The 16446-nt window shown below is 36.5% G+C and overlaps 1 protein-coding gene across 15 annotated transcripts in view; it reads left to right on the top strand.

Annotated features, from left to right (window-relative positions):
* DGKB (diacylglycerol kinase beta) overlaps positions 1–16446 on the top strand; it is a 1339752-nt gene that overhangs the window by 813611 nt on the left and 509695 nt on the right. For all 15 annotated transcript variants that reach the window (XM_060414944.1, XM_060414942.1, XM_042248425.1 and 12 more), the window contains 2 exons: positions 9729–9814; positions 11414–11503. In XM_060414944.1, coding sequence (XP_060270927.1) covers positions 9729–9814; positions 11414–11503 — 176 coding nt within the window. The remainder of the gene's footprint in view (positions 1–9728; positions 9815–11413; positions 11504–16446) is intronic.

Raw genomic sequence — 16446 nt, 5'->3', positions numbered from 1 at the left:
GAGCCACAAGGGGAGCCCAAGAATACTGGAGCGGGTAGCCTACCCCTTCTCCAGCAGATCTTTCTGACCCAGGAACAGAACCGGGGTCTCCTGCATCGCAGGTGGATTCTTTACCAACTGAGCTATCAGGGAAGCCCTTATTTTGGATCCTTAATACAAAGAAGTGAGTATGTACAATTAAATGAGCATTCACTCTGGGTCATTATGCTAACAATATTTATCAGTCTCACATTTATTTCCTATAAGTATCAAAGAATATAATTTTGCAATATATAATGTACAATATGTACATTTAATAACCATATGTTTATTTATATTTATATGCTCAATCTGATATATAAAAATTATATACAAATGGCAGTATCACTTATTTTCTATCAATAATAAAATGTGAAATTGGAATTAAAAGAAATTCCTACACATTGTGCTTTAAAAAATCCGGTCATGAGACACTTTCCAAGATAATGGAATCAGTGCTGCAATTTTTCTTCTCTCTTAGCAAGTTTTTCTGGTGTGCTTTTTAGATATTGTTATCAGACACAAGTGAAAATTTCCTAATTTTTCTGTACCTGTTTTATCCTAATACTTAAAATGGAAAGTAGACTTCTGAATCTTAGATGAAATACTTTTACTTGCTTTTAGTGGCATTAACCATCTTGATCTTACTACTCACTTTTTTTTTTTTAAGTGTGACGGCATTAGACACAGAGTTACTTAACCCACACATTACATAGGCTCTTGCTCGAGTTTAGCTATCAGGGATAAATAAAAAATACTCTGGGAGAGTCAGTGCTATAATGATGAACACTGAAAACGCAAGAATCATTGATTTGCTTTAAAAAGTGTCCCAATTTATTTTTAAAAAATTTCCATTAAATGACAAAAAAAATAAATTCAGGACCCATACATGATTATTTCATTGCAAAATGAATAAAAAAGAACCTACTGGTTCTTCAAGTGAAACGTTTACCTTCACAGATAAAACATAGAATCTACAGTACAAAAGTGTCCACAAAGGGGAATCTTTTCAAACACTCCTCATTCTCTCATCCTCCGCATCCTTGGTATGACTTAAGAAGTATGAGCCTCATAGCTGCTGGTTTTTGCAGCTTAATGAATGAAAAGTCAGTTGTCATACAAAGTCTTCCACTTTGACTCTGCCAAGTCTCTTGCCTTTGTTTTCAGGCAGAGCTGTTTTCCTATGCAATTTCTGTCCCCATTGCCGTAAGTAGGTCTCCCAGTAGTTTCTGCTGGGAGATAGGACTTTCATCACTGTCCAGCTTTGCTCCTAGAAAAGGCTATTTTGTCAGAACATGATGGGTGAAGATGGTGGTAAAATAGAGGAGGGACAATCTGATTTATAAAATATATTTATTACTTTTCATAAAGAGAAAATTCTTGAATTAATAATATCTCTGGATTTCTGTTGCTGTTCAGTGCTCAGTAGTGTCTGATTCTTCGCGACCTGTTGGACTGCAGTGCACCAGGCTTCCTGGTCCTTCACGGTCTCCTGGAATTTGCTGAAACTCATGTCTATTGAATTGGTGATGCCATCCAACCATCTCATCCTCTGTGTCCCCTGTTCCACCTGCCTTCTATCTTTCCCATCATCAGGGTCTTTTCCAATGGGTTGGCTATTCACATCAGGTGACCAAAGTTTTGGAGTTTCATCTTTAGCATCAGTCCTGCCAATGAATATTAAGGGTTGATTTCCTTTGGACTGATTGGTTTGATCTCATTGCTGTGCAAGGGACTCTCCAGAGTCTTCTCCAATACCATAGTTTGAAAGCATCAGTTCTCTGGTGCTCAGCCTTCTTTATGGTCCAACTCTCATATCCATACATGACTACTGGAATAGCCAAGCTTTGACTATATGGACCAAAGTAACATATCTGCTTTTTAATATGTTACCTAGGTTTATCATAATTTTTCCAAGGATGAAGTTTCTTTTAATTTTATGGCTGCAGTCACAATCTGCAGTGATTTGGGATTCCAAGAAAATAAAGTCTGTCACTGTTTTCATTGTATCCCCATCTATTTGCCATGAAGTGATGGGACTGGATACCTTGATCTTAGTTTTTTAAATGTTGAGATTTAAGCCAGCTTTTTCACTCTCCTGTTTTCCTTTCAGCAAGAGGATCTTTAGTTCCTCTTTATTTTCTGCCATTAAGAACGTGTCATCTGCATGTTTGAGGTTACTGATATTTCTCCCCTAATCTTGATTCCACCTTGAGCTTCATCTAGCCTGGCATTTCACAAGATGCACTCTATATAGAAGTTAAATAAATTTTGAACCAGTCCATTCTTCCATGTCCAGTTCTAACTGTTGCTTCTTGACCTGCATATAGGTTTCTCAGGAGGTAGGTAAGGTGGTCTGGTATTTCCATCTCTTTAAGAATTTTCCAGTTTGTTGTGATCTACACAGTCAAAGGCTTTCGCGTAGTTCATGAAACAGAAATACATGTTTTTCTGGAATTCCCTTCCTTTTTCTATGATCCAATAGATGTTGGCAATTTGATCTCTGGTTCCTCTGCTTATTCTAAATACAACTTGTACATTTGGAAGTTCTCGGTTCTTGAGGCCCAGATTGAAGGATTTTGAGCGTTACCTTGTTAGCATGTGAAATAAGTGCAATTGTGTAGTAGTTTGATGTTCTTTCGTATTGACCTTCTTTGGGAGTGGAATGAAAACTGACCTTTTCCAGTTGCGACCACTGCTGAGTTTTCCAGAGTTGCTGCATATTGAGTGAAGCAGTTTAACAGTATCATATTTTAGGATGTGAAATAGTTCAACTGGAACGACACCTCCACTAGCTTTGTTCTTAATAATACTTCCTCAGGCCCACTTCACTTCACACTCTAGGATGTCTGATTCTAGGTGAATGACCACACCATCCCGGTTATCTGCATCATTAAGACCTTTTTTGTACAATTCTCCTGTATATTCTCTTCTTAATCTCTTTTGTTTCTGTTAAGTCCATACTCTTTTTATCCTTTATCATGCCCATCTTGCATGAAATATTCTCTTGGTATCTGTAATTTTCTTGAAGAGATTTCTAGTCTTTCCCATTCTATTGTTTTCCTCTATTTCTCCTCATTTTCCACTTGAGAAGTCTTTCTTATCTCTTCTTGCTATTCTTTGGAAGTCTGCATTCAGATGGGCATATTGTTCCTTTTCTCCTTTGCCTTTCACTTTTCTTTTCTCAGCTATTTGTAAGGTCTCCTCAGACAACCATTTTGCCTTTTTGCATTTCTTTCAGGGGCATGATTTGATCACCACCTCCTGTACCATGTTACAAACCTCCATCCATAGTTTTTCAGGCACACTTTAAGATCTAATCATTTGAATCTATTAGTCACTTCCACTGTATAATCATACGGATTTAATTTAGGTCATACCTGAATGGACTAGTGGTTTTCCCTACTTTCTTCAAATTTATCTGAATTTTGAAATAAAGAGTTCATGATCTGAACCACAGTCAGCTCCTGGTCTTGTTTTTGCTGTTTGTATAGAGCTTCTCCATCTTAGGCTGCAAAGAAGATAATCAATCTGATAATGGCATTGACCATCTGGTGATGTCCATGTGTAGAGTCATACCTTGTGTTGGAAGAGGGTATTTGTTACGAGCAGTGCGTTCTCTTGACGAAATTGTTATCCTTTGCCCTGCTTCATTTTGTACTCCGAGGCCAAACTTGCCTCTTTCTCCAGGTATGTCTTGACTTCCTACTTTTGCATTCCAGTACCCTATGATGAAAAGGACAACTTTTTTGGGTGTTAGTTCTAGAAGGTCTTGTAGGTCTTCATAGAACCATTCAACTTTAGTTTCTTTGACATTAGTTTTGGCACATAGACTTGAATTACTGTGATATTGAATGGTTTGTCTTTTGTTTTTGAGATTGCATCCATGTACTGCATTTTGTACTCTTTTGCTGACTATGAGGGCTACTTCATTTCTTCTAAGGGATTCTTGTCCAAAGTAGTAGATATAATGGTCATCTGAGTTAAATTCATGCATTCCCATCCATTTTAGTTCACTGATTTCTAAAATGTTGATGTTCACTCTTGCCATCTCCTGTCTGACCACTGTCAGTTTACCTTAATTCATGGACCTAACTTTCCAGGTTTCTATGCAGTATTGCTCTTTACAGCATCAGACTTTAGTTTCACCACCAGACACATCCACAACTGGGTGTCATTTCCACTTTGGCTCAGCCTCTTCATTCCTTCTGGAATTATTTCTGTGTTCTTCTCCAGTGGCATATTGTACATCTGCCAAGCTGGAGGGTTCCTCTTTCAGTGTCCTATCTTTTTGCCTTTTCATTCTGTCCATGGGGTTCTCACGGCAAAAATGCTAAGTGGTTTGCCACTCCATTCTCCACTGCCCCACGTTTTGTCAGAGCTCTCCAACATGACCTGTCTGTCTTGGGTGTCTCTACAGAGCATGGCTTATAATACAATTACATTTATATACACCCTTTGTTTATTCCACAAAACAGGCAAATAAAGCAGGAGGTATTAATTCCATTTTAAAGATACAAAACTGAAGCTCTCCTAAGGCTACTATTCAAGGCCCTGGAGAAGGGAATTAAACCCACTCGAGTATTCTTTTCCTGAAGAATCCCATGGACAGAGGAGACTGGCAGGCTACAGTCCCTGGGATCACAAAGAGTCAGATATGACTGAGAGACTAACACACACACGGTATTCAAGGAATGAATGAAGTAAGTAATGAATTAATCTCTAGGGAAAAGTGCACGGATGGAGTAGAATAAGAAGTTAAGAGAGAGACGTCAGTTTTTCAATCCATTTAGCAATCAGTTTACAGAGAGTAAGCTGATTTTACAGTCACACACAGTTTATTGTTTGGGGGTAGGGTCTTGGAGAAGAATCAAAGATGACCATTTTAAAAGAAAACAAGAATGAATAACCGATGAAACACTACCATGGAATAGAAGAGCAATGGTGAGTCATATGGGTGATTAGGCTTTTACTTGAAACAGTTATGGTAAACATTTCAGATACTGGCATATTTGCAAAGCTTTTAGAGACTTTAATGATAAGATCTTTGAAAATGTAGGAGACAGACAAATTAATACAGAAATATAGTTGGTATAAACTAATTTAGGAAGAATTAAAAAATATTACCTCTTTCAATAATTATTAAAGGAATTGTAATGTTTAATGCCTCTTAATTAAAAAAATCAAAGACTCACCAGAAATTGGGTAGTTGCAAGTGCTAACAATTTTTATATACAGATACTCCAAAATAAGGGCATATTCTGCAAGGGGTTTTAGGCGATAGAATAATTTGATAAAACATTAGAGGTAGTATGAAGAAAAATATATTAAATCTGTTGTGTCCATGAATATACATGAAAAGTTGTAAATAAAATGTTAGCAAACCAAACCCAATTCTCTATAAAAATGTTAATAAATAGTGTCAATTTGAGCACATGAAAGTATAGTAAGAATGGTTTAGTGATACATAAATATGTAAATGTATACTTCCACATTACCAGTTAAATGAATCATATCAGTATTTCACAAGGTACAGAGAATATTAACATTGAATTATAATGTAAATTCTTTCTATATGAAGAAAATTTTATTAACCTTATCTAAGATGTTACTCAGAAAAGAAGAAAATGCCTACAACAGACATCATCCTAAGTGGGGAAATTCTGAAAGTATTCCATTTAATTTCAGGAACAAGCTATGCATTATCTAATTCAGCAAATTATTGAAGCCATCCATGGGCAGCACAATAAGACAGGGAGAGAAATAACAATTTTAAGGATTGAAGATCAGTAACAGTACCACATGATACAGTTGTTTAAATAAAAATCCAAATATGTCTACAAATAAAATATAGGCAATAGAAAAAATGAAGAATAATGTGGCTGTTTATAAGATCAATAAAGAAAAGTCAAATGTATTTTACATGCCAGCAAAAAAAACATTAATAAACAATTTAAAAGTTTAAGATACTAACACAAACTATAAACCATCTAAGAATAAATGTAACAAAGACTTGCAAGCAAAAAGTTTTAAAAATGTAAGGAGGTTAAAAGAGTAATCAAAACATCCTATATCCATGGATGAAGAAATAAATAACATCATACATAGGCTTCATGTAACTCCAATTTTTTAAAAATAATGATTTTTATGGCTTTTATGGAATATGAGAAATTAAATTCAATATGTATATAGAAAAGCAAAAGAGAAATAATAGCTAAAATTTTTCATGCTCATTGAAATATTGACTAACTATAAAGCTGTACTATTATAATAGTGTGGTACAGTGCAGAGAGGGACACATTCATGAATTACCAATACAGTATTGTAAAGTAAAAAAATAAAAATTAAAACATTTAAAAAAATTAAAAATAAAATAGAATAGAGTCTAAAAGAAAAATACCCACATATGGAAATTTGATTCATGATGGATCAGCGTGATATTACATTGAGTTATTCAAAACATGAAAAGATGGATTTACGGATGGAAATTGTTTCACAATTCTTAAAGGAAGGAAGACAGGAAGTGAAAAAGGGAGAAATGGAGAAAGAGAAAGAGGGAGGGTAGAGGAAGAAGAAAGGAGGGAAAAGAAAGGGATCCTTTTTTGACACAACCAGTGTAGAATGCTGTGAATATTTTATGTATAATATATATTCTCTTCTATGTTAATACTTCATACCATCCTCTCTCACATCACCACAGACAATTTCTTTGTCAAAAATAAAACTGAAAATTTAAGAGAGTAAATGTGTTATCTTCTGACCACTGAGGAAACAACTATTTTGTTACACAAAACAAGCTAAAGTGCTAGCCATTTATCATAAGATGGATAAACTTCAGTACATTAAAACTAAAATCTTGTTTGTTAAAATACTCATTTAGGAAAGTAAAAGAAGAAACTTTCATCCTGGAGGAAGTATTTGCAGAAAACCACAAACTAAAAAAACAAACAAAAAAATCCTTCAGAGGATTAAAAGTTAAAAAAAGTGAAGAATTTTTACAAATCAGCAAGAAATAAGGAGTAAACATGGGGAAGACATTGCACATATGAGGCAACACATGAAATTTTAAAAAAAGTGACATTAAAGTATTAGAGCAGATGGGCTCAGCACACTTTTTCTAATATTCCTGATAAGTACATGCATTGCTATAACTACTATAGGATACCAATTGGTAATATCTGGTCAAACTGCAAGAGTGATCACTGTCCATGTGCATTAGAAACTATCCCAAAAACGGATTTTTATAAGAATATAAAATACTCCAAATATCCAATGGCATGGATTTTAAAAAGCATAAATCACACAAATGGTATTGAACACAGCAGTAGGTATAAAATAACTTCAACAACTCATGGATGGAAATTCAACTACTACATGGAGGAATCCTAGTAACAATGCTGTGAAGAACAGGCAGAATACAAACAATGTGTTGTTTATGGCATGTACATGATAACCTGAAATTCAGAATAATGCCCACCTTTGTTAACAAGGGAGAAGAGTCCTATGGGGAAGGAACACAGAAGGATGTGTAAGTTATTAGAAATGTTCTACTCTCTGGGGTGGACAGCTGGTACATTGTATTGCTTATATAATCTAAGCAAACTAACCCAGTGATAATCTGGAAGAAAATTTTGCAATGTGTCTAACAAAAGGTAAATATCCACAATATGCTACACAACAAAGTACAGGACAATTTTGTGCTCTAAATATCTGTGCTTCCTGTTACTATGTAGTGGTGGTTCAGTTGATTTGTTTATATTACTGTTATATTTACACATTTTGTGTTACATTATCCAAAATTTTAATGATGCTAATTTGAATGAAAATATTACTAATCATGTCTAGTGTTTTTAAGAATAAAATACAACTCATGGGAAAGAGGTACAATGCTTTGATGATGCAGTTCACAAAGGAGGTAACAGGTCTGTGAGCCTACAAAAATATGTTCAACAACTAGTAAACAGGGGAATGTGATTTTACAATAATGGCACCATGGTTTTTTTTTTTTTTTTACTTATTGGAGAAATATCATAAAGTTGTTTATAAGTAGTGTTTTGAAGTTTCAAGGAAATGGACACATACATTTTCTATAGTGGGAACCATCCAGAGGGTAATGTGTTTTTGAAATGGAATATTTCCCTTCTAGAAGATTAGCTTTCAAAACTGATACACTTGTTCAAATAAATGTATCCAAACAATGTTAACTATAATACCTGTTATTTTGTGGCAGTGAAACACTAAAAATACTTTAAAGTACATGAAATGACAGTATTTTTAATCATAGAATGTTATATTGTGTTAATCGCTCTGTCGTGTCCAACTCTTTGTGACCCCCATGGACTGTAACCCGCCAGGCTCCTCTGTCCATGGAATTCTTCAGGCAAGAATACTGGAGCTGGGTTGTCATTCCCTTCTCCAGGGGATCTTCCCTACACAGAGATTGATCCTGTGTCTCCTTCACTGCAGGCAGATTCTTTACTATCCGAGCCACCAGGGAAGCCCCAGTGTGATAAAATTGACGTGTACGTTTATATATGTAATCTTAAAGAAAATTTTCTTAGATGACTGCATACAGTCTTCCCTTGATATCTACAGGTGACTGGTTCCAGGACTCTCCAGATAGCAAAGTCCACAGGAGCTTTAAGTCCCTTACATAAAGTGGCATTTGTTGGCATACACTTTGTTGGCATGAACTTTAGGTTACTTATAATACCTAATAAAATGGAAATGCTATGTATATAGTTGTAAAATACAATATACTTGCTTTGTGATAAGTTGTAATTCACCAAATTCAAGTTTCACTTTTTGAAACTTCCTGGATTTTATTTTTAAAGATTTTCAATTCCTGGTTGGTTGAATCTGCAGATGCAGAACCTACAGATAGGAAGAGCCAGTTGTATTATATTGTTACCACCAGGGCTAGAAAATTGAAGAGACACATTTCCAGATATTCTGTCCTGTTTCAATTTTTTTTTTTTTCAAGAAAATAGGCATGTATGATTGTATAACTAGATGCATTATTTGTCTTTGTAGTTTTCCCCAAGGTAGGTTGCATTAATAAGCATGCTACATGTGGTAGCAGAAGTGGTGAGCATTATCACAACCAACCCAGACATTTTGTGTATTCCTGGGTGGTAAACACTGACACAGAGGTCAAAAGAGAGGAGGAAGCCTGGCTTCTATTCACAGATTCAAAGTCAGAAGGAAACTCTGAAAACAGTTGGCTAAAACCTCAGATACAGCCTGATCAATTTCTCCCAGTAAGGGAGAAGGCAGAAAATTCTCAAAGACATTTTTTACTGAGCTATTAGTTACATGTATATAATTGTTCAAGAGAGAATTGTTGGTCAATAAAAAGTAGTAAATAAAACAAGGTTGTATACATATGTCTAGATAATCTGTATAGTCTAGGTAAACTGCATATCACATATGGGACTGTACCTTAATGAAAATTATTATAATTTATTAATTTTACTTTTTTCACTTTAGAGTTGTTTAAAGAAAATATATTATAGAATATAGAAGTTATAATGATAACATTTAAATTAAGATATGTTGATACTTCTATTTTAGAATTTCATTGTAGATAAGGGTTTGCTATTTTTCAACAAAACCTAAATCTTTCATTAGATGAAATGCTAAATACATAAAAATAAAAATGTCCTAACTTTGAAATATCAATCATATGCTGTAACATGCTTATTTTTCAGGTTAAACTTTTTCCGTGATGTTCCTGATTTCAGAGTGTTAGCCTGCGGTGGAGATGGAACTGTAGGGTGGATTTTGGACTGCATAGGTAATGAAGACATGTATTTAATGTGGCTTGGGCCAGAGTGGAAACCTTAAATTCTGTGTATTTCATTTGTTTATTTAACACATCCATATCTTTGTTAAATAAAATACACAGTGATAACAGACATCTGGAATGTTGATGGCTTAATTTATTCTGTATTTCAGATTTTTAACCATCAAAGTAATTTACAAATAATTAGAAATGCTTGTTTTCTCATTCATTTTTTTCATGGAATTTAATAAACCTGCTTCCTTCGTGGCCCAGCTGGTAAAGAATCCACTTGCAATGCAGGAGACCTGGGTTCAATCCCTGAGTTGGGAAGATCCCCTGGAGAAGGGAACAGCTACCCACTCCAGTATTCTGGCCTGGAGAATTCCATGGACAGTATAGTCCATGGGGTTGCAAAGGGTTGGACACGACTGAATGACTTTCACAGATACTTCCAGATCTGTACTAACCAATTCTTTGTTAAAAATAGATCCTTTCTTAAAAAGGAAAGACCTGATTCAAAAGAAGCTTTACTATCTATATGTATTGAAGCAAAGTTTTATTCAATCAATGCAGTTGAGAATATTTGAACTTTTCATACCCTCAAAAATATTCAGATTAAAGATGAATACATATTGTCAACACCCTTTTGGTAAGCACCTAACAATTTTACTCTACTAACTTTTTTTTTAAAATTTTTAAAAGAAAAGGGAAAATTGTATTCTTTGGCCCACCAATAAACAATGTCAGTAGTATTGATATTTTAAGGACAAAACCAGAGTTCAAGAAGGACCAAAATTAAGGAGTCCTTTGAACAGTGTCTGAGGACTTGTAAGAATTTTAGTGAAAACAGTAGGAATTACTGGTTTTCATTAGTCCCTAAAATCTAAGCCTTCGGTAGTATACTGTGGCACATCCCTGCATATCTATTCCTTCCCCATTTTTACCCACATATGCTTACTCTGAGGGGCGGAGAAGGGAGAAAAATAAAGTAATATATGTTTGTGAGATGTCTTCAGTGACTCAAACAAAAGCATGTGGAATTTCAGTGATATGATCTTTTCTGAACCCAAACACTATGTTATATTAACTTGAATCTCAAACAAAACCTGGTAATGTCTTCTGTTGTTGACTCTGACCCAGAGCAACACAACCATTGTTAGCATTTCACTAACTTTTAGAATTCAACTGTTTTCAAAATATATTTTTTCTTAAAGTATACCTAGACTTGATGTTGCCAAAGGACCTTTCTAAGGAGCCTACTTTTCCACTTTAGTGATATCCTTGTGTTTGCATATACCTGCACCCTTGAGAATTTCAACTGAGTTAAGTCAAACGTGCTACAATTTTTAACTAAATTAACATATTTTAAAGTCTTTCCTCACATATAAGTCTTAAAAATTCCTGTCAGCCTGTGAATTATGGTATTCACTTGTTTTATAAATTTCTACAAATGCATATGTTCATCAGAATTTATAATTGTATATATCTATAAAATGTGAGTTTTTCTAAGTACCCTGTACAATGCCTTCCATGCCAAGCTGTGTGTTTTTTTTTAAATTGTTGTTCAGTCAGTGATCAATGTTTTTTTCTTTTAATTTTTCAATTATACAGAAAAGGCTAATGTAGTCAAGCATCCTCCAGTGGCTATTCTGCCCCTCGGGACCGGCAATGATCTAGCAAGATGCCTGCGATGGGGAGGAGGTAAATAGAAATGTCAAACCAACAACAAAAATCTTAAAAACAGTAATATAGTGCAGAGCGCCCTCTTTCAATAAACGCAATTTAGCGCTTCTTCACTGCATGACAGCTTCCATGTGCTTTTAGCAAATGTAATTGCTGTCAGATATGTAAAATAATTTTGAATAATAGTCTGGGGTAGAGAAACAAATGGTGGACCAAGAGTTAGACTGTGATTGCTAATTATACACTAGATGAGAGGGCAAGTGTCTAACTTTCTCTGGTTTGGGGGTTTCCAACTTAAGAAATGAGGTAAGCAGGGGTTAAATTTAAAATAATGTTCATATTTATAATCTCTGACTTGTGTGAAAGAATCACAAAGGAAAAATGTTGAAAGGTGAAAGGAAAACTTGTCCAGGAGTGAGTACAAGATGTAACCAATTTTCTGAGACTCACTTTGCATTGTGTGGTATGTTCTGCACTTGGAATAGACAGTTAAGAATAGAAAGAGCACAAGATCTGCTTTATAAAGGGCCTTAAATTCTAGTGGAATAGGAAGTCATATGTAAATTGTGAGACTTCTTACTGACAAGCAAGATACTAATCAGCATAATGAATGACCTTACTTAGGAACTGACGAGGTAAAATAGGGAGAACGTGAGGGGTAGTGGTGCTTTAGTCACTAAGTCCTGTCCCACTCTTGTGACCCCAGGGACTGTAGCTCACCAGGTTTCTCTGTCCGTGGGATTCCCAAGCAAGAATACTGGAGTGGCTTGCCATTTCCTTCTCCAGGGATCTTCTCAACCCAGGAATGGAACCCAGGTCTCCTGCTTTGCAGGCAGATTCTTTCGGTCTGAGCTAAGAGAGAAGCCCCAAAAAAGTTCAATCGCTTAGTCCTGTCTGACTCTTTGCAACACCATGGACTGCAGCACAGCCAGGCTTCCCTGTCCACCACCAACTATTGGAGCCTACTCAAACTCATGTCCGTCGCGTCAGTGATGCATCCAACCATCTCATCGTCTGTCATCCCCTTCTCCTGCCTTCAATGTTTCCTAGCATCAGGATCTTTTCAAATAAGTTCAGTCTTCACATCAGGTGGCCAATGTATTGGAGTTTCAGCTTCAGCATCAGTCCTTCCAATGAATATTCAGGACAGATTTCCTTTAGTATGGATAGGTTGGATCTCTTTGCAGTTCAAGGGACTCTCAAGAGTCTTCTCCAACACCACAGTTCAAAAGCATCAATTCTTCGGCACTCAGCTTTCTTTATAGTCCAATTCTCACATCCATACCTGACTAATGGAAAAATCATAGCTTTGACTAGATGGACCTTTGCTGGCAAAGTAATATCTCTGCTTTTTAATATGCTGTCTAGATTGATCATGGCTTTTCTTCCAAGGAGTTCAGTTCAGTTCAGTTCAGTCACTCAGTCGTGTCCGACTCTTTGCGACCCCATGAATCGCAGCACGCCAGGCCTCCCTGTTCATCACCATCTCCCAGAGTTCACTCAGACTCATGTCCATCGAGTCCGTGATGCCATCCAGCCATCTCATCCTCGGTTGTCCCTTTCTCCTACTGCCCCCAAACCCTCCCAGCATCAGAGTCTTTTCCAATGAGTCAACTCTTCTCATGAGGTGGCCAAAGTACTGGAGTTTCAGCTTCAGCATCATTCCCTCCAAAGAAATCCCAGGGTTGATCTCCTTCAGAATGGACTTGTTGGATCTCCTTGCAGTCCAAGGGACTCTCAAGAGTCTTCTCCAACACCACAGTTCAAAAGCATCAATTCTTCAGCGCTCAGCCTTCTTCACAGTCCAACTCTCACATCCATACATGACCACGGGAAAAACCATAGCCTTGACTAGATGGACCTTAGTTGGCAAAGTAATGTCCCTGCTTTTGAATATGCTATCTAGGATGGTCATAACTTTTCTTCCAAGGAGTAAGCATCTTTTAATTTCATGGCTGCAGTCACAAGTGTCTTTTAATTTAATGGCTGCAGTAATTATCTGCAGTAATTTTTGAGCCCCAAAAGATAAAGTCTCTCACTGTTTCCATTGTTTTCCCATCTATTTGCCATGAAGTGATGGGACAGGATACCATGATCTTAGTTTTCTGAATGTTGAGTTTTAAACCAACTTTTTCACTCTCCTCTTTCACTTTAATCAAGAGACTCTTCAGTTCTTCTTTGCTTTCTGCCATTATGGTGGTGTCATCTGCGTATGTGTGGTTATTGCTATTTCTCCCAGAAATCTTGATTCCAGTTTGTGCTTCATCCAGCCCTGAATTTTGCATGATTTACTCTGCATATAAATTAAAGAAGCAGGGTGACAATACATAGCTTAACGTACTCCTTTCCTGATTTGGAACTAGTCTGTTGTTCCATGTCGAACCCAGGTATCCTGCATTGCAGGCAGGTTCTTTACCATCTGAGCTAAGAGAAAAGCCCCAAATAAGGAGTACTCTAATAGGTGGATAATGACAGAGCCATATAGTATTGAAGGTGGACTTGGCAGGCAGAAGATACATCAGGTTTAAAGCCCTAGAGATAGGAAGTCACTTGACATACTGAAGGAACTCAAAAATGGAATACTGTAGATGGAACAGATGAGAAAATGGAGAATATTTCAAGATGAAATCTTAAAATAATTTGAAATATCATTAATAGGCTAAACTTACCCAAAGATATCAAAGAAAAGAAAACCATATTTGCTAAGAAGCAAGAACTGAATCCTAAATATTTTTAGCATCTAAACCCAGTGAAGTTTGAAAAGTGTCTACTAAGACAGTGTGAATCAGAAACCCTTGGGGAGCTTGTTAAAGACACAGTGGACTGACCTCACCTCATATATGTTGAATTGGAATCTCTCGGGATGAAACTGCACAGGTGATTTCCTTTTTAAGCAAACTCCTTAAGAAACTTGCTGCTGCTGCTGCTAAGTCGCTTCAGTCGTGTCCGACTCTGTGCGACCCCATAGACAGCCTCCTACCAGGCTCCTCCATCCATGGGATTCTCCAGGCAAGAGTACTGGAGTGGGGTGCCATTGCCTTCTCCGAAGTAACTTGATTCACAGAAAAATTTGAGAACAATTGTTCCATTTGTTCCTGGATAACTTATGGACTCTACGACGTGTATATGTATTTGTGTAAATGACAGAATTTGAAACCAAGTTAAAAACATGGCATATGATATATTTGTGATTTTCATTAAGGATATAACAATAAAAGAATATTATAAAATGATATGTTAAATTGTATAGAATCTAAAGATAGATAGATAGAAAGAATGAACCATTGCTTATGAGATGCTCATATATTCCAGTGTTAATATTTGTATATTGATTAAAAAGAAGAGACTCATTCATGTGGCTTCTTATATATTCTTCTCAAAAGTATTTTTTGTATTTGAAAATTAATAACTTTATTCAGTTCTAAACTGGCAAATGACTTAAATCTCAAAATTGAATATAGAAGTTCCAGAGTATCCTCTAATTTTTTCCTTATAAAACAGTTTTAAAGATATTATTGTCAGTGGACAGAGACAGGTGGATTATAGTATTTGTTAGAGTGTATATTGATGATGAACTCTTTGTATCTAGTATATATTGGTACTGTTCAAGGTGCTAAATAGTGAATGAAAAATAAAGGGCTTTTACTATTTGATAATTATATTTTCACTGAGTATCCAGACAATAGATCAGTGAATAATGAAATATATAATTACAAAATAAGTCAAGATTATGAAAGAATCAGAATGTTTTTTTAGAGAATAATAGAGGGAAACTCCCCTGGAGGAGGGCATGGCAACTCACTTCAGTTTTCTTGCTTGGAGAATCCCATGGACAGAAGAGCCTGTTGGGCTGCAGTCCATAGGGTTGCAAAGAGTCGAACACGACTGAGGTGACTTAGCACAGCAAGACACAGAGGGAAACTATTCAGCTATATAGTCAAGAAGATGTACTTTAGGAAGTAACATTTAAACTGGGTTTAAAATATGCGGAAAAAGAAAGCTCTCTGTATTGAAAGGAATGAAGGAAGAGTGATGATGTAACTCTAAGAGGTTGTTGGGTGACTGGTAGGTATGGCCTCTGGAGGGAGGTGGGAATAGTATGATGCTGGAGAGAGAAGGAGGAGCAGATTATGTAGGTCTTAGTGGTCGTGATAGAAACTTATGTTATTGAAGCACATAGCAAAGCTTTGGAAGAGTTTCAAAGGCAGAGTGACACAATGACATTTACGTTTTCAAAATAAGTTAATTTGGGGACATAAAAATGGTAAGAAAATGTGGAGATGTGGGGAAGCATAGTTTTAGAGGCCAGAACTTGTATTACCATTGAAATTAGAGGATGAACAGACCAAGCTAGGGCAGTGGCCATGCTAATGAAACAAGTGGACATGCTGACATTTTCAGGGATAGGCTGATACAGCTTGCCCGTGGATTGGGTGGGGGCTTTGGTGAAGGTGGGGTATTAAGGGGGCACTGCAAGATGCTCAAGATGAGCAGTTAGGAAAATGAGGGTGCCATTTGATAGAGTTTACTAATAGACACACACTCTGAAGTGGTGTGAGTTATTTCTTGTCAGGTGTCTAACTTTGAGCAAGTTGCTTAAAACTGTGTGCTTCAGATTCTTCATCAGAACTTCAGGTTGTTCATCAGAACTTGAAGAAAATAGCTGGAGGTGGCACTAGTGGTAAAGAACCCGCTTGCCAGTGCAGGAGACAGGAGAGACACGGGCTTGACCCCTGAGTTGGGAAGATCTCCTGGAGAAGGGTATGACAACTCATTCCATTATTCTTGCCTGGAGAGCCCATGGACAGAGGAGCCTGGCGGGCTATGGTCCATAGGATCTCAAAGAGGCAGACATGACTGAGCGACTGACACTTTGCACTAAGAACCCTACCTTGAGGGTTCTTACACCCCAGATATCAAGTTATTTGCCCAGTGTCTGAGCCCTTCTTGTAATTATACTA

The sequence above is a fragment of the Ovis aries genome, chromosome 4 (assembly GCF_016772045.2).
Source record: "Ovis aries strain OAR_USU_Benz2616 breed Rambouillet chromosome 4, ARS-UI_Ramb_v3.0, whole genome shotgun sequence".
Taxonomy (NCBI): domain Eukaryota; kingdom Metazoa; phylum Chordata; class Mammalia; order Artiodactyla; family Bovidae; genus Ovis; species Ovis aries.
Note: the sequence above shows the minus strand (reverse complement) of the source record. Positions and strands in the feature narration are given on the sequence as shown.